At 40.8% G+C, this 19,723-nt stretch overlaps 1 protein-coding gene across 1 annotated transcript in view; it reads left to right on the top strand.

Annotated features, from left to right (window-relative positions):
• Window positions 1-18,832, top strand: part of LOC119120192 (USP6 N-terminal-like protein) — a 59,212-nt gene extending 40,380 nt beyond the window's left edge. The window contains exons 3-15 of the mRNA XM_037246843.1: window positions 2,616-2,701; window positions 2,803-2,842; window positions 3,152-3,232; window positions 6,276-6,383; window positions 6,709-6,818; window positions 8,492-8,540; window positions 9,676-9,796; window positions 10,013-10,107; window positions 10,219-10,284; window positions 12,129-12,228; window positions 14,410-14,562; window positions 14,919-15,872; window positions 16,629-18,832. Coding sequence (XP_037102738.1) covers window positions 2,616-2,701; window positions 2,803-2,842; window positions 3,152-3,232; window positions 6,276-6,383; window positions 6,709-6,818; window positions 8,492-8,540; window positions 9,676-9,796; window positions 10,013-10,107; window positions 10,219-10,284; window positions 12,129-12,228; window positions 14,410-14,562; window positions 14,919-15,259 — 1,350 coding nt within the window. The 3' untranslated portion in view covers window positions 15,260-15,872; window positions 16,629-18,832. The remainder of the gene's footprint in view (window positions 1-2,615; window positions 2,702-2,802; window positions 2,843-3,151; window positions 3,233-6,275; window positions 6,384-6,708; window positions 6,819-8,491; window positions 8,541-9,675; window positions 9,797-10,012; window positions 10,108-10,218; window positions 10,285-12,128; window positions 12,229-14,409; window positions 14,563-14,918; window positions 15,873-16,628) is intronic.
• The last annotated feature ends 891 nt before the right edge of the window (window positions 18,833-19,723 follow it).

Raw genomic sequence — 19,723 nt, 5'->3', positions numbered from 1 at the left:
GCTGGAACAAAATAAAACTCACAGCATGATAGTGTTGAATAAACTGCTTACCCTGTTTTGCATGTCTCCCTGCTCATTAGATACCTTTAACACAATTAAAATACTCTTAGCAAAACTGAAAAGGAATGTAGGTAATGTATTTTATTTCAGCCAGTTTCGGTATTGAATGCGCAAACACTGTAAGACTATTATTGTAAGGCAAGCCCCATTCTCTTCTTTAATGCATATTTCTGATTCATAGAATGTGTTTGGCATTGTTTTATAGAATTAGGCATGCCCAGAAATGCACAATCAAGACTTTGAACAATATTCTGTATGTCCTTTTTAAAAATTATTATCAGAGGTGCAACTAAACATTTTAGCAGGGTTCTCAAACAAGCACCAGAGATTGTTGTTTGGTGCTCATATTTTACCTGACCCATTGACCTTTATGGATGAACTTAGAGACTTACATCACACCTGGGCAAGGTTTATGTGTGGATATTCAATTTTGATATAAGTGAATATATGTTTCACATATTAACTATGGCATCTTATTAAGACAATTTACTATTTGATTAAAAGAAGACATTAAATTCATATTTGGCACACTTGAGTTTCCTGGCCCGTTCAAAAACTTAAAGCGTATGTAAAGGCACCTTTAACATGTTTTAAAAACCACTCAGAATGTTCGATTATATTCACCTGTATCCAAATAATATTATAGCATTTGAAATAAAATTGCATTCGTGAGACAAACGCAGTCAATTTGTGTGTATTTCTTGATCTTTCCTGCCCCTGTCATGAACCGCGCCATTCTGGATCACATGGTACCGTGACGTAGATGATAGGACTCCCTCCATTGTTTACCGATTGATAGCGCGGAGATCCATACAATTTCCTGGTGTTTTGTCTCCAATACTTCACATATAAGCATAATAGAGACAACGGAGCCCCCCCAAGTTCACCCACCCCCCCTCGAAAGTGCCAAGACAGAGCCGTGCAATTGCCAAAAGGGAGATTCTTGGGGTATGAAAATAATAATAATAATAATAATAATAAAATGTTACCTTTATGTTATTTGAAAAATAAAAACGTTTAGGCTTATAACTATAGGTGTAACTTCGGTAGTAACATACTGTGTGCAAAGGGGAAATAAGAATTATCACACCAAAGTAATAATCGTTCATGGGTTTTCCCAGTCCTAAAAATTAATTTTCCTACTGTTTTCTACCCTATAAAAAATATGTTGCCGAATATATTATTAAAATAAATTTTCTTTGCAACTTTCTTAGAATTTATTAAATTGGACACCCAAAACAATATCAGTATATAGCCATTGATTTTGTCCCGATCCGTCTGTACCTTCCGCGCCTTCGTTTTGCAATGCATCAGTCGCTGGGGTACTTCTCACTGGTTCAAATCGGTAGCCTTGTACCCCAAGAAAGAAATCATACTTTTCTTCATTTTCGTCAGAAGGTGAAGAATCATTTGAGGGAGATTCGTCAGACGACATCGCTTCGCTATTTGTAAATAAAACAAAACAAAACAAAAACGACATCGCTTCCACTTCTGTATCCGCCATTATGCTTACATGGGCTAAGTAACTCGGCAACGCTCGGCCTCCTATAATCGACGTCACAGTCACTTCGGCAATTTCCGGGATGATCACATACAAACCGTTGATTTTTCATCGATTACTCCTCATTTCGCAATTTTATTCAAAAATTAACAACAGTTTCCAAAAATACACGTCCATCTTTATCAAATACATTTTTGGACCCCATAGTGTCTTTACATGCCCTTTAATTGACCACCTCTGACTTGGAGTATGGGACCCTGTGATCAGATAGCTTGGCAATGTTCTCTTGGGTTGCTGTCTTTTTTTTGCACCATGAACATATTTTGACAGACGGTTGAAGTGGTCCTCCAGTGACGGGTTTGGCCACTGTCTTGCATTGAATGCATCCTAGTCAAGCCAGCTATGACAACGGTTGTGCATAGGCTTCTATGGAAAGCACCGCGAGGGTCACATGGATATCAATGACTTACCTTGCATTTATTTTGAAGTTTGTTAGTTTGAAGTGCAAACATTTTGAAGTTGCCCCTTGGAGTGAATAGTTGAGGTGGCTGAATTGACTTTGAATCGATGCTGGCCTGATATTCTTAGTAAAAAGTGCAGTGACGGATTTATCATCATCATCATTATCATCATCATCATATTACCATAACAAAGATTTCCACTTTTTGACGGACCTAGAGAGTGATTGTGTATGCACTTGACATCAAGTTTCATTTTGACAATCGAAGGTTTACTGATTGTAAACCAATGTATTTTTTATCTTCTCAAAATGAAAACGGATTCATGATGCAACACTGCCAGATGGAATGGGAATTATTATTAAGGCGCTTGTAGCCTTGAGTTTATTCAATGACGTTGACCCATAATTCTTACCTTCTCAGTTGTACTGTTTGGTTTGGGTTGGGTTGGAGTCTGCAAATTCCATGTTCTCCAACACTCCCCAGCCATCAGATAATTGGCTTGATTTGACCCCCAACACCCAGTTCAACACACCCACTGAATTATTTTTCATCCTGAGATAACCTTTACCTATTGGTACTGATTATATCTCCAGGGCAGACAGGGTGGGGTCAAGATTGACCCCTGGGAAGATGCTGACTACAGCGTCTATAAAGTCATTGATCGCCTCGGGTTCATGCAGTAAGTCGATTCTTGATCTTTTTGACGAGTTTATAAATGTATTGTAGAAGTAATACTATTTTCTTCCTGTTAATTATTTTATTTATTTATTCATTTTCCAGTGACGATGAGCTGCCTGCACCAACTGCTCATGAAGAAAAGGTACGTTATGCACGTGTAAAGTTATCAGAACAAGGTGAAGTTGAAGTGTTCTCGGATCCCATTCACTAAAGTCACGTATTACCTGCACCAATAATTACACGTGATTCCATTAGGCTAAAGTCTTATCCAATTGACAGGTGCGCCAGATTCACCAGTTTTTACACTTGAGCGCATCTACACCTTCAAAAAATATAAAGCCCATAGTGTCAGAAAGGAACATAGTAACTGAGGCTGTGTGTAAGTGATGTGTGAAGTTTATCACACATTCCTCACACTCAATTGTTTATTTCATTGTTCGTTTTTCCACAGTTGAAGCAACTAGCGGTAGTGAGAGCAGAGAAGTGGTTGAAGATGGTGAAGAAGTGGGATAAATACAAAAACAGTGACAGAGTAAGTAGCAGCCAAATGAAATGTAAAAATAGTCTGTCTATCCCGAATGATAATAAATGGGCTGACATTATTGAGTCCCGTATTTTTCGGACTAAAAGTCGCTCCGGAATATAGGTCGCATTAGCCATAAAATGCACAATAACGTGGAAAAAAAAATATAAGTCGCTCCGGAGTATAAGTCGCATTTTGGGGGAAATTTATTCGACAAAATCCAACAGCAAGAACAGACATGAACGAGCAACAACAGGCTAAACGATAGGTATGCTAACGTGACATAAACAGAAACGAAGAGCTGAGAACGGGCCTGACGTAACATTCAGAGTTATTCAAATAACTATTACATAAATAACACGTTTATAAAACCATCTGTGTCACTCCAATTCATTAAATCCATCGATCGTCCTTTATGTCAACAATGGGTGCGCGCCGCTGACGGCGCTTGCACTTCAAAATATTCCACAGGCCCATATAACGATATATAAATTATATATCAAATAACTATTATATAAGTAATAATATTATCAAACCATCTGTGTCACTCCAAATCATTCAATCCATCGATCAAATTCCTCATCCTTTGTCAACAAAGCCGCCCGTGCGCCCTGATGTCAGCCTCGTCGTTATTCCACAGATCTAGTATATAACTATATTGTAGCGTTAACAAAGTACAAGGACCCAAGCACCGGCGTGGACGTCCAGGCGTGTGGCGGCGTGGACTTCCATCCCCAGAGGTGGCACTTCCAGCCACGGAGGTGGAAGAGAGCTCCATAGAATAGGACCGGGCCCCATCCACCGTCCCCGGACAGCCACCCGGCCGAGCGCCGGCCCTCGACTTCCATCCACGGAGGTGAAAGAGAGCTCCCTAGAGTAGGACCGGGCGTGCGTAAAAGCCATGTCCGAGCCCCATCCACCATCCCCGGACAGCCACCCGACCGAGCACCGGCCCCAGACTTCCATCCACGGAGGTGAAAGAGAGCTCCGTAGAGTAGGACCGGGCGTGCGTAAAAGCCATAATAGTTTTTCAAACCTTCTGTGTCACTCCAAATCCTTAAATCCTTCAAACTCTTCGTCCTCCGTTTCACTTACAAACAAAGCCGCTAATGATGCCAGTAGTAGTCCATCATGATGAAGTGCTTCGAAAGGCTGCTCAAAGAACACATCGTCTCCAGACTCCCCCCAACATTCGACCCGTTCCAGTTTGCCTATCGGCAGAACCGCTCTACTGAGGATGCCATCTCCTCCGTTCTTCTCCTGAGCCTGGCTCACCTGGAGAAGAGGAACACCCACGTGCGGTTGCTGTTCCTGGACTTCAGCTCAGCGTTTAACACCATCATTCCACAGCATCTGGTGGAAAAACTGGAACACCTGGGCTTCAGCACCCCCCTTCGAAATTGGCTGCTAGACTCTCTCACCAACAGACCTCAGTCAGTCCGGGTTGGACAGAACACCTCAGATGTCATCACCCTCAGCACAGGCTCCCCTCAGGGCTGCGTCCTGAGCCCCCTGCTGTTCACCCTGATGACACACGACTGCGCCTCCAGGTACACCACCAATCACATCGTGAAGTTTGCAGACGACACAACGGTGGTGGGCCTCATCAGTGACAACAACGACCTGGACTACAGAGAGGAGGTGGAGCAGTTGGTGGGCTGGTGCAGAGACAATAGCCTGATCCTGAATGTGGAGAAGACGAAGGAGATCATCGTCGACTTCAGGAAGAACCAGCCTCACCACGCTCCACTGATCATCGACAGCTCAGCTGTGGAGGTGGTCAGCAGCACTAAATTCCTGGGGGTCCACATCACAGACGACCTCACCTGGACTGTGAACACCACAACACTGGTCAAGAGGGCACAGAAGCGCTTGTACTTCCTGCGGAGGATGAGGAGAGCCCACCTGCCCCCACCCATCATGAGGACGTTCTACCGAAGCACCATAGAGAGCATTCTGACAAGCTGTCTCTCAGTGTGGTGTGGAGGTTGCAGCGCCTCCGATTGAAAGAACCTGAGGAGAGTGGTGAGGACAGCAGAGAGATCGGGGCCCCTCTCCCCTCCATTCAGGACTTGTCATCCCAGCGCTGCGTGTCCCGAGCCCGTAATATTATCAGTGACCCATCACACCCCCACCATGGACTGTTCTCCCTGCTGCCCTCTGGGAAGAGGTTTCGCAGCATCCGCTGCAGGTCCACCAGGTTCTGCAATAGTTTTTTCCCTGCTGTCGTCAGACTGTTGAACATTCAAACTTAGCATTCCTCTGCACACTTGTAAATACTGTTTTTGTCTCCTGCACTGTTTACATACTTTATCACTGCTGCACTTTGTACTTTATACTTATCTTATTTCATATTTTTATATAGAATGTCACTTTTTAACCAGCCGCAATATCACTACTTTGTTGAAAGCCATATGCAACGAAATTTCGTTTTGTGTACACCCAGTGTTGACAAAATGACAATAAAGTTTGTCTAAGTCTAAGTCTCTAAGTACGTGGGGCCCTTCGTCATCTTCGTCATCCCGTGATCGAATCTTTGTCCTTTATGTAAACAACCGCCGCGCCACTGACGTCACTTGAAATTCAAATTACAGTAATCCCTTGCTACATCGCGGTTCGTTTATCGCGGTTTCACATTTTTTATTTTTTTATTTTTTTAAATTTATGAAAATATTCACGTATAAGTCGGTCCTCAGTATAAGTCGCCCCCCCACCCAAACTATGAAAGAAAACGCGACTTATAGTCCGAAAAATACGGTACTACAAAAGAGCCAGCTGTCAAATGCTAATTTTCATGGTAATGTTTTTGATGTTTTGTGATATTTGCAATAAGCTGTTTCTAAACTCTGATACCCACAGATGCCTTAATGCATCTGAAAATTGCTTAAATTTTGTTGCATCAAAATATTGACAGTTTTATTATTATTATTATTATCATTATTATTATTATTATTATTATTATTATTATTATTATTATACCATGCCTGACTAAAATTTCTGGTTTTGTATTTGCCACATTTGTACCTCCCTCTGCTCGACTTCATGTTGTCAGATGGTTAAACGGGTGTACAAAGGCATCCCTGTGCAGCTTAGAGGTCGTGTCTGGTGTCTGCTGTTGGATGTGGAGGACATCAAGAAGCTCAATGAGGGTAAATATGAGGTAAACACAAGAATACTTATTCACGATGCCAGCATTGTTTTCCGGGACTTGTCTCAGGCCTTTCACGTATTAACAGCAATTCAGACAATACCATGTCCACTGTCATTGCTGCAAAGCTGGTATGGGACAAATTGGGAAATGAAATACCATACTGTATGCTCTTAAGCTTTTAGTTATCTCATGAAGCTATGAATGCAGCTTTTGCTTACATATTTTTTTTCCTGCATAAAGCAATTGGAATCATCATACTTTCATTGAATTTTGTTTTTCATAAACATAGTACATATGAGTATCTTAACCTGACTATAATGTCTTGATGTCCTAGAAAATGAAGGAGCAAGCCAAACTCTACTCATCTGAGATCAAACTGATTGACCTTGACATCAACAGGACCTTCCGCAATCATGTCATGTTCATGGATCGATTTGGAGTCAAGTAAGTATTCAAATCATCATAAAAGACAAAAAAAAAGGACAACCTCAAAAGACCAAACAACCGACCAACCTGCGATTGGCTGGCAATGGGTTCAGGACACGCCCGTGACCTCCATGGGGACAAGCGGTACAGACAACGGATGGCTGGATGGATGGATGGATGGATGGATGGATGGAATATATACGTACATATTTGAGAGCTGATTGAGGATCTTAATCTTATCAATTGATTTAAATTGGGTTAGATGTCATTACATCATGAAATCAGGGAGCGTTTTTCTTACCCATTGCGTTTGCGACCTCAGTGTGGACTAAGTCCAGGCTATGTTTTGGATGGGTTTCACTGGAATTTAGTGTTCTACATTGTGATGTCATTGTCATAGATCACAGGCCTATTTTGGAAGAGGCACTGGAAAGTATGGAGCAATCTCTTTACCTAACTGCAAAATGTATATTTGAAGATAAAGTGTTGGCGAGTTTGAGCTCCATTTTATTAAGAAATTTCTGCAGCCACTGTGTAGTTGATCGCTCATTTCGCCTCACTGTGGGCGAGGGTCTGTCTAATGTTTTGGTTTATGATTTAGAATGTATACATTGTAGATGTTGTGTTGTTGCATCTGTTATGCAAAACAATGACTTGAACAGTGTTGTAAGCTTCTGTAGAAGGAACATTGGCTTGCAACCACAAATTATTTCTGATTATGACTAAAGTCAACGGAAGCAGAAAATACTAAGTATGAAGAAAATAAAATGATTGAAAACCCATTGAGCACATGTCGCTTTAGAAAGTTTTTGTTAATGTTTCAATGAAATTGGATGTGTTAGGGTGGTGCTCACTCTACCTTATTTTGCAAAAGCCACACGGGACACAAGTAAGTCCTTTTAGACACCTGCAGGTGGAGAGTCCATTCGTCGCTGTGCGTACAGCGATGATCGAATGAGGTCTGACTCAGGCCTCATGCAGGAGCATATTTATTGAGAGAAACAGAGTGGGGGTGAGAGTGGGGGTGAGAGTGGACAGGATGGGGTTGAAGCCCCTGGCCTGCTGATCAAAGCATAGCAGGGGGGCTTTTACGACGTGTAAACAAAACAACTTTGATTGCTTCCTCTGCAGCTAGTCAATCAGTTCAAAAGATCTTAGCACTTTGTTCTACTACTTTTGTTAAGACAGGACAAGCTAGGTAAATTATTCCAGGTTACATTCCAACATAATCATACGATGAAGATAATCTGTAAACCCTAACAGGATGGATTACCTAAGAGGTATTTCCAAAGTATTACCTATTTTTAAACAGTGGTATTTCTGAGGATGAAAACAAACTGTTTTGACATGCAGGTCAACCTCTGAAATGTATATGTCCAACTGTTGTAATCAAATTTAGTAAATTCTTGGTACAGTGACCCTGAGTGTACTGAATAGTGCTTTAAATAAAATACACAAATTATTATTGTTAACTGTTTCATTGGTAGGAAGCGTGATTCCAAGACACACATCATCTTAGCTTATTTTAGTCACGAGTAATTAGGACATTTGATGTTACTGCTATTTGTATGTTTGAAAGATGTGTAGGGTTCTAGACCATGGGCACAAGCATATTAAGTGAACAGAACAATAGTAACGTGGAAATAATTTACTCATTTTCTGACATTGTTACTTTGAACCTTTTTTTGCAGACAGCAGTCTCTCTTCAATGTTCTGTCGGCGTATTCAGCCTACAACACAGTGAGTGACGGTTTTGCCTCCATCACAAAACCCACTCTTGTACTAGTGAAACTCATTGAATGTTAATAAAGATGACTAAAATTTGTATTAGTTTCTTATTACACCTTTAGTGTAACTATCTATAAGCCAGAAAGTAATTATACTATGTATCACCACATAAGTCAAGCTATCAATATTGTGGTTTCTTAAAAAACAATGATATGATCATTTCTTTAACATTTCATTATCAGATATGTTATTATTATTTTGCATATTGGAGAATATTTTATTTGCAGAAAAAATTAGAGCTAGTTGTTTGCAGTTCTTTTTCCAGTTCTGTGTTTATGTCGATTCACTTTTTGGCATTCTGTTACACCCCTAGTGGAAACTGCTTCCACATACTTTGGAGTTCACTTACAAAACGGAGAAGATAAATGTGCATTCCAAATATAAGACTGCATAGCCATCCATGGTGATAGAGTTGGCTGTATGTCATGGAATTTGGGGTGCATTTCATCATTGATTTTGCTCAGTGAATTCAAGAGAAATTTATGCACTGTATATTACAATGAAATACACAAATTCTAAGATAGTCTACATATTTACCTCATCCTGCTACATTTCTTGACCGTGTCAAACCTTTCCAAATTAAAGACTTTGAAGGCTTTTTCCCTCACGGGTCGCCACATAAGAAATTTTGGCAAATTTCACGCCGGATGCCTAACCCGACGTACCCTCTGCATTTACTACCCGGGCTTGGGACCGGCACAGGAAAGACACTTGTCTATGGCTGCATTTTTCCAAATTAAAGACTCACATTGTATATTTCAGCAAATCAATTAGATTCACAGTGTTTCAGCTCAGTGTCAGCTCTTGAGCATTCACATACGTAGTTTCTATACAAATATTTCATTTTGTAGTTACTTTTTTATTAAGAAGGGTTTTTGTGCATGAATTACATTAAAGTACTGTTGCAAGGAGAGGGAAGGCATGCTAGGAATTAGGTTCAGTTCAGCTGTTGGCTGCAACTATTGTGCACAATGCCACAAAAACGCAGAGGATTTGATCATCCTGAAGCTGTGCTGCAGTGTCAGCATCAGGAAAGCTGTGGAAACCCGTCTATGTAATTGTTTTCACTTTCTCCTGTGGTCTGCAGGAGGTGAGCTATTGCCAGGGCATGAGTCAGATCGCTGCACTGCTGCTCATGTACATGAATGAGGAAGACGCTTTCTGGGCTCTGACACAGCTACTGGCGAACCAGAAACACGCCATGCATGGTGAGATTATGTTTTGAAGATGACGTATGCTTTTTGAGATGTTGCGCTCTAAGAATAGGAAAAAGTCATTTTGCAGTTTGCTGCATGTTGCTTTTGGAATGTGCAGGTCAGTGTAACTTTCTATTCGGTGCGCTGCTATGATTTGCTTTTTTTTTTTTTTTTAATGTTTCTCCGCTGTCTTGCTCGCAAACTCACGCCATTGTCCCTTCCTTTCAGGATTTTTTATTCCTGGGTTCCCCAAACTTCAGCGATTCCAAGCACATCATGACCAGATCATTTCCAAACTCATTCCGAAACTAAAAAAACACCTGGTGAGGCGTGACACTGTTGCATTACCAGTACATCTGTGAACACACAGTGGCGTGTACAATTCTTCAGTTTTATTAAGGATTGTTGGTTAACCATTAAATGTTTCTCTGTAGGACAAAGAACAGATGTCTGCAGGGATTTACAGTACTAAATGGTTCTTACAGTGTTTCATTGATAGGGTGAGTAAATTGATCAAGATATACCGTAATTTTCGGACTATAAGTCGCGTTTTTTTTCATAGTTTGGGTGGGGGGGCGACTTATAATAAGGAGCAACTTATATATGTTTTTTTTCAAAAATTTTCCCCCCCAAAAAAAAAAGTGAAACCGCGATAAACGAACCGCGATGTAGCAAGGGATTACTGTAATTTGAATTTCAAGTGACGTCAACAGCGCGACGTGGCGTGGCGCGGCGGTTGTTTACATAAAGGACAAAGATTGATCACGGGATGACGAAGATGACGAAGGGCCCCACGTACTACCGGCATCATTAGCGGCTTTGTTTCTAAGTGACACGGCGGACGAAGAGTTTGAAGGATTTAAGGATTTGGAGTGACACAGAAGGAAAACTTGAAAAACTATTATGGCTTTTACCCACGCCAGGTCCTACTCTAAGGAGCTCTCTTTCACCTCCGTGGATTGAAGTCGGGGGCCGGCGCTCGGCCGGGTGGCTGTCCAGGGACGGTGGATGGGGCTCGGACATGGCTTTTACGCACGCCCGGTCCTACTCTAGGGAGCTCTCTTTCACCTCCGTGGATGGAAGTCGAGGGCCGGCGCTCGGCCGGGTGGCTGTCCGGGGACGGTGGATGGGGCTCGGTCATGGCTTTTACGTACGCCCGGTCCTATTCTATGGATCTCTCTTCCACTTCCGTGGCTGGAAGTCCACGCTGCCACACGCCTGGAAGTTTGGTTTGTTAAATAAAGAGCCGTTTACCAAACCCACGTCTTTCCTTGTACTTTGTTAAGGCTAGACGTATATATAGTTATATACTAGATCTGTGGAATAACGACGAGGCTGACGTCAGGGCTCACGCGCGGCGTTGTTGACAAAGGACGAGGAATTTGATCGATGGATTTAATGATTTAGAGTGCACAGATGGTTTGATAATATTATTGCTTACATAATAGTTATTTGATTTCTAATTTATATATCGTTATTTGGGCCTGTGGAATATTTTGAAGTGCAAGCGCCGTCAGCGGCGCGCACACATTGTTGACAAAGGACGATCGATGGATTTAATGAATTAGAGTGACACAGATGGTTTTATAAACGTGTTATTTATGTAATAGTTTTTTTTAAATAACTGAATGGCCGTTCTCAGCTCTTCGTTTGTGTTTATGTCACGTTAGCATACCTATCGTTTAGCCTGAGACAGATTTAAGAACACAATACTGAAAGAGAAGGATAGGACCCATTTTTTTCTTTAATCTTCATCTTTGTTTTTTTCTTAGTAGTTGGTTTAAAGTTTGATTTAAAGATGGACATTGGATTTTTTTTCAACAGTTTGGGGAAGGCCTTTTTCTGTTCCAGCATGGCAGCAGAGACATGCTCGGATTATTTCATGTGGAAGAACATGTACTATATAACCTCAAGCCATCTTTGGATGAACTACTATAAGAAAGATGATTCTAATTCTTATTCTGAACAACAAAGACAGGCACTCTTTAAAGCTAAACCGTTACAAAATCTCTTTGAAATGCCATGCAACATCATTATTATATATATTTTTTTAAATATTATTTTAGCAAATACTACCTTGTGTGTTTTAAATCTCTGGAATATTGCATCAGAAGCAAATGAAGTGTTCATCTATTCCAAACCAATTTAGGCCTACAATCCTGTGGTGGGGGTTTGGCACCATTGGGCCACTGTCAGCACTTATCTTTCCCACTGAGTCATTTTGCCGTTCGATATAGTCTGCTGGACGCTAAAACAAAACAAAAGAAAATAAAAGAAACTCTCTGATTCTGGCCAGGAGATGCCATAAATTCATTTATCCAGAGTGATGATGTGATTTTTGCAGACACCGTTTACTTTGACCCTACGCCTATGGGATGTTTTCATTCTGGAGGGAGAGAGGCTCCTCACCGCCATGTCTTACACCATCTTGAAGATACACAAGAGTAAGATGTCAAACAGCTTGCCATTTTTTGCTGACATATTAATACACTTATTTATTAATGCACACTCCTTAGTTATTCTTTTATGTAAAGTATGTAAAGAAATAACCTTACTAGGACATTGATTCGTCTGCTTTACCTCTGTCTTACATGATAATGGGACATATTTAATTAATCAACATTATGACCCAATGAGATATCATTAAAACCACCTGATAAAATGAATGTGTTTCGTCTCTGCCAGCAGCACTTGTGTTTGTCCTTGTCTGTTGTTTACCCTTTTTTGTAATTCTGGCACTTGTTTTATTCTTGCACTCGTATTATTCTTGCACTCATATGCGCTGCTGTGACAAGTGAATTTCCCCGCTGTGGGATGAATAAAGTCATCATCATCATCATTAGCCAAAGATGTAGCATTAAAACCATTCGCAAAAATAACCTCATGTTTGATTCTACATAATGTAATAACCAATCACCAGGATTTTTTTATTATCCTAAATGAAGATCTCCTTGCCTAAGTCACCATGATCTTTCTCATGCTTTCAAAATAGTGCACACGCACCCTGTTGTTTGTTTTAATTGAACTGGAGTTCATATTCCATCTTTGTGCAGTTCACTTGGACAGGTGTAAACACATCAAACTAACTCTGATGTCACCAAAACAATTGCAAATGCACTTCAGCATGGTTCACTCGATGTTTATGATGTCTGCCAAACCCACAATGGTTATGGTACATCATCAACTACTAATAGCACTGCTTCTTAGGTATGATTTAAATGGATGAGCCATTGATCGACAGTACCCCATTTTCTGGATTATAAATCGCTCCGGAGTACAAGTTGCACCAGCCATAAAATGCATAATAAAGAAAAAATATATATATATAAAAGTCACAATGAAGTATAAGTCGCATTTTGGGGGGAAATTTATTTGATAAAATCCAACACTAAGAACAGACATGTCATCTTGAAAGGCAATTTAAAATAAAAATAGAATAGAGGCAACAACATTCTGAATAATTGTACAGTATGCTACCGTTACATGACACATAAACAACGAACTGAGAACATGCCTGGTATGTTAACATAACATATTAAGAGTTATTCAGATAACTATAGCATGAATAACATGCTCACAAGTTTATCAAACCACTCGTGTCACCCCAAATCACTAAATCCAATGATATATTCATCCTCAGTATCACTTTTAAACTACTTTGCTTACTCCGGAGGTAGAAGATGCGGCGCTTCCTCTTCTACATCGCTTACGTCAGACTTATCGCCAGTTGCAGAAATTATCAACACAGGCCTAGAGTGACCTCTTGCGGTTTAGTGAAAATAACACGTAAAATGATATAATAAGGTGTTAGTAAATTCACACATAAGTCGCTCCAGAGTATAAGTCACACCCCCAGCCAAACTATGAAAAACAAACTGCGATTTGTAGTCCGAAAAATAGGGTATATGCTAAATATGGTCAGTGCCACAGATCACTCTGGTTAGCTGTTAACTAGCGAATTACTGCACAAATTATTACAGTTATGCAGAAAAACAAACAAACAACAAAGCAAAGGGCATTATCTAGAATATTAAGACGAACATTGCTTTTTACTTAGATGTGTTCATGCCTGTACTATGTGTGCGTTGGGCAAGGTTGTGTTATGGTTATACATGTGTATTGGTTATACGTATGTGCATGTTATTTCATGAAACCCTGACTGTGGATAAAAATTACTTCTAGGCCATGTGCGATATGTAGCCTTGGCAGAGGTGTAAAGTCACAGCTGTGTGCTTGTGGCTGCATGCAACATCTTAAAGCCACTTTGTAGTGATTCACTGTGTCCCCCTGGCCACCCCACTGACAATTTTCTAGCTCCACCACTGTCACCAACTTTAGCAATTGAGGCAGTTACACCAGTAATTACACAAGTCAAGTGACAATGAATTAATACATGTTTGGTTTAGCTCCCAAAAGCAAAACTTAATATACATTTTAAACCTTTCTATTAACATTCTATCTCTTTATACTTGCAATTTTTTTTAGCATTTTATCTAAGAAAAAGAGACAGTCAGCTGACACTGTAAAGTTTCAGATCACTTTGAGGAATTGTAAGAATACAACCTTTTTGTATCACTTGTATGATGTGAACATAGCCTGATGCAAGTGCATTTATGTTTGCACAGAGCATCTCATGAAGATGTCTTTGGAGGAGCTTCGAGAATTCCTGCTGGAGCGAATTGCTCAGACCTTTTTTTACAGTGACGACATAGTCATTGAACAGCTACAGGCCTCTATGACTGAATTACGAAAGATGAAGCTGGATTTTCCTCCCCCAGGTACATAACAGTTTTGACAGCTTCCAAATTGTCTTATTTTAGTGCATAACAACCAATACACTGAGCACTACAGCAAGTCATTCATTTATACAGAATGCTTTTTCCAACAGTCTCAAAAGACAACACAGGAATAGCATAGATACAACCATTCACATCTACAGCCAATATAGAAAATTCAGTGAGCCCAAAATAAATCTGACACACAAACACAGCAGCAAGAAAAAAACAGAGGAAACACATATTTGACCTGAAATTGTTTGTTTTGAGTGCTAAGCAATCTCAATATTACCCCCCCCCCCCCCCCCACACACACACAATATATTCCTTTCACCAATACTATCCACTTGTTTTCTCAGGGAAGCCTGAAGAGTTACCACGTAAGCCTTTAGGCCAGGAGCTGCCATTGCTGCTGAGTCCACTGGAGCCATCCAGAGGAAAGCGCTCCTCAGCCAGTGGTTGTCCTAAAGCAGGACTCAGCTTCCACATCATATCCAACCAGCCAGATTCCATATCCCCCGACCAGACTCTTTGCAAAGATATCAATGATCTGCATTCTGTTAATGATGAGGAGGTTCCGCTTCCTTCCCCAGATCCCGTTATTATCCACAACCAGGCCTTGTACAACCGGGCCACCGCCTTACCAGCCCCCAGAGAGCCTAGCACCCAGAACTGCTGCTCAGCTCTCGCAGTCTTATGAGTGGAGGGTTGAGGTGCAAGCTGATGACTTAGGGCTCCCAGATTTACACTCGACAGACAACCTCACTCCTGTGAACATTAGCCCTGAGGGATCCTCCAGCAAGGTCCTGAGGACACTATCAGCCCCCTTAAGTCTTGCTCAGTCAAAAAGTGAGACGGCAACAGAAATAGAAAAATGTACTTTCCTAGGCCAGCTGTCGGATTCTCTGTCCTCCAATAGGACCCTGAGCCAGGACCACCCCTGAACACTTGATGAAAATGCTCATTGTATGTTCAATACCAGCCCAATATTGTTACTCTCCATGAACATTACATTTTGACTGCCTTGTCCAAATGCTTTGCTCTGAGAACAGGCTAGCACGAGGTACATTTGCAATGCATTGTGTTTCCTACATAGTAGAAATAGCACTCTTTTGTTTCATTTAACCCTTATTTATCCAGGTAAGGAAAGTGAGAACAGATTCTCATTTGCAAGGGACAGTATTTTAAATCTTCAATTCTGCACTATGAAGCAAAAGAAATCCACAAGCTTCAAGCCTTTACTTCACAGCAAAGTCACAACAAAGAGTTGCCTTTACAGACACTGATGCTCCACAAACGTTAGACAAAAAAATGTCATGTCAAGTCAAGTCAAGTTTATTTGTATAGCCCTAAATCACAAGCAGTCTCAAAGGGCTTCACATAGACAAGAAATTGACAATTATTCTCAAAGCATCCCCTGATCTTAAGCTCCCAAAAGGGCAAGGAAAAACTCAAAACCCCTGCCAGGGGAAAATGAGAAACCTTGAGAAGGGACCACAGATGGAAGGATCCCCCTTTCAGGATCACCAGGTTGTAATGGATGCAGAGAGGGCACAAATAATACATAATATGAAAATCAAAAAAGTGGATGTCCAAGTCAGAGCGAAGGGCTGCCGGAGGAGCCCTTTACTATCCTGGCAGTGGAGGTTGAGCTGTAGATCCCCCAACCTGAATTGGCCCACGAGAATCCAGATAGCCGCTGTCAGCTTGGGTGCCACCTAACCACCTCCCCGGCCGGGGAGGGGGGTGGGGGGGCGGGTGGTGGGGAGAAAACAAAACAAACTCCGGCCGAATCGGCCACTACAGGTTAGTTAAAGGCCATGTCATAGAAATGTGTCTTTAAACGTGTCTTAAATGTTTCTACTGAGGTAGCAGTCCTAATATCCATTGGGAGGGCATTCCAAAGCTCTGGAGCCCGGATAGAAAATGCTCTAGACCCTGCAGACACTTTCTTGGCCCTCGGTGTCGCTAAAAGGGTAGCGTTTTGCGAACGAAGGTTACGAGACGGAACATAAGGAACAACTAGGCCGACGAGATACGAAGGCGCTAAGCCATGCAGTGATTTATAGGTTAATCATCAGTTCGGCTTCTGATTTGCTCATGAGAAAAATAGATTTTTGCACAAATGAACACACACACACACACACACACACACACACACAAGTCAGTTTTACAGTTCGTTTTGTTGCTTCATGATCAGTGGCTGCTCATCAATAGAGGGGGCTAGGGCTCATTCACTTTAAAAGGGTCAAAAATTATATGAAAATGATATTGCAATATCATAAAAAAATAGCCACTGTATGTTTATATCTATTTTTAGATGAGCAGGATAAATAGTCTGACGTTATTGATGAATAAAATTGATTTGTTTACCTCTAGCATCTCAAACGTAAATGTATTTCCGGTGTGAGCACAGCGGACAACAGCCATAGACTCTCATGAATAGTTTAACATGCAAGCTCCGCCGACGCAATATTTCAGGGCTTTGAGTAGGCACTCTTATTTTAATGCTCTTGCATTTTCATGCAAGCCTATAGGATATCGTCCGTGGTTGATCTAGATTTGATCATTTGTCTCAAAGAGTCCACAATTCAAAGTGTTTATTGTCATAAGAACTTGAGTACTATATACATCAGAGGTTGAGATGAGAGGCCTGAAAGATGGCACAATTGCAAAAGTAAATGTGATGCAGATTAAGAGGAAAAACAGATTGCTACGGTTTAGATAAACATACTGTTCCTGTTTGGTGACATAGGGTTCATTCATGAGATTATGTGTTTGGCAATACATTAATTTCAGTTCATGAGCAACTGTTTTTTCTAAATATTTTCCCCAATTTAGAGTGTTGTGTCGTTTTCTTTTAACATTTGATGATTGAACATTATAAAATGGACTATAATCACTTGTCATTGGAAAAATAGAACAGTTGTGTGAAATGATAACTGCATGAACAGCTAGTGTAGTACAATGTTGGCACATTACCTCTGTAGAGGCAGCATCTGTTTTCTTACTTATCTGCAATTACATACAGCCAAGTGTAAAAACGTACTTATGTTCAGCTCTAGTTCTTGTTAGGCACTAAGTCTGGCAAGATTAGTTTTAAAAAGTTATATAGTGGTTTGCGTGGGTATTGCTTCAATTCCTGCAATTAGGACATACTAATTTTACAGCAATTTGCTGCAGTTTGAAGTTGTGTTAATGATTTTTTTTTCAAAGGTGCGCCTACGAGGGAGTTTTTATAATGAGCTTTTACAGTAACTACCCACTAGTTCCTCAAATTGAGAAGAGATGCTTGTTTTTAACGATTAATTTGGTCAGTATTTGAAACCCCTCTTTTTAAACAGTTCCACTCTTTCTGTTTATGATCATTCTATTCCTAAAATATTAGGATCATTTTCACATCAAATTTGGAACTTAAGAACCACATTAAGCTTGATGTAATGTTTAAATTAGAGACGTCAAACTGGGGCATCACTCTTTTTAGACCTATTTTTTTGTAGTTTTGAATTTTTTCATCAGGAAACAAAGGATGTAAAACTTTTGCTTGCTCTCTTACCAATTTTGCTGATATTTTGAGCCCTTAATTGAATATTGCTTACGTACTCATATTTCAAACAGGATCCATCAGACATAAAAAAGTTAAACTCCACTGAAAAATTAACTTGAGGCCTCTGCCATGGTGAGCTGGCTCACTGTCAGAATTGCACCCAGTGAAACTGTTTTCTCACGCTCCTTTTTTTGATCAGTTATTTGTGGTTTTACTCTGAAATTGATTCCATCAGTACTGTACTTTGATTATTTAATGCAATAAAAAGCTCAAATACGGAGCAGTCCATTTTATTTTTTATGTTGATTTTATGTTTTTTCCTCAAACATTGCATTTAACACCCTAACAAGAATGTTTATATCATTAGTGGACATGTTAAATACATACTAGGACCCACTTTAGTGTCATAGGACAAGGCGGTGTAGCTGTGCTTAAAAATGGTAAAAAGCCGACATCGTGTGGTTGTTTTAGGTTAAGCTGAGCTAAAGTCATTTGTCAGAATTTGTATTTGAAGTATGAATCCTGTAAATTTTGTTTTCATTTATTTCCTCCTAATTAAATCGGTGCCAACAATAAAGTGTTTAATCGATCAGAAAAGTGAGCAGAAACCTATGAATTATTCTGTAATGATTTATTAAAAATTGTTGTACATTCAAATGCCAAGCACATTTTATATTACATTGTCTGTTAAACTCGGGTTCTTAAATATTAAAACCTTTGACTACATTCTGTGTGAGGTGGTATTGACTGTATTCCACATCTAACTTACTGTATTGCACAAAATAAATGCTGTAGTGGGTATGCACCCAAAATCGACCAAAATGCCAGAAGAAGGCCCCACCCCATTTTTTGAGGCAGTTAGACCAGCCCAGAGATAATCTTACTTTGAATAGTGATGTTGAAGTGGAAATCATTCATCCGCAATTCTGCATCCCGTGGTGTGTTGGTGAAAAACTTGTCAGGGTTCGGGGTGGCATACTTCTTTTGTCCACAGGGAGCAACTGTGAGCAGAGTGGCAGAGTGCAGAGGGCCCAGGTGTGACTCATCAGGCTCGTTAAAGGAAAGCTCTTAAGGAGCATGCTGTCAACTGCTCGGCGCCTGAGTGTCCCTTCAGTGTGATCACCTCCACGGTTGTGCCTCTAGCTCCTCGCTCAAAGTTCTCGCCTTGCTCTTCGACGCCACGTTCTTCAGATCCTCTGGTCCGCAGTAAGATCTCCGCTACAGTCACGTTGAATTCTCTGACCAAGTCTTGTGTATCCTGCTCGTAGTTTACCTCCACCGATCAACGCCAAGATCCACTCCGATCTGGCTGGACTCCACACACTCCGCCATTGCTGCTCCCGCTCCGTGCTCCTGGCTCCGATCATCCCGCTCTACCTCCACCGCAGCTCCTCCAATAAACACTCCTCACTCATTCTGGACGTCTGAGTTGGTTTTTCTGCATATGGGTCAACTAAATCGCTAAAACAATAGCATAACACTCAGGCCAATCAGACCCAGTAGAGCCATTCAGACGCACCCTCGCAAAACAGCAATACCAACTCCAATCCCACAAGTCCACTCTCCAAGCCCTCCTGGAGCAGCAACAGCGAACCAACGATCAACTGGAACAAATGA

The sequence above is a fragment of the Syngnathus acus genome, chromosome 3 (genome assembly GCF_901709675.1).
Source record: "Syngnathus acus chromosome 3, fSynAcu1.2, whole genome shotgun sequence".
Classification (NCBI taxonomy): domain Eukaryota; kingdom Metazoa; phylum Chordata; class Actinopteri; order Syngnathiformes; family Syngnathidae; genus Syngnathus; species Syngnathus acus.
The sequence above is the reverse complement of the archived record's forward strand: the minus strand, read 5'-3'. Positions and strand labels throughout refer to the sequence as shown.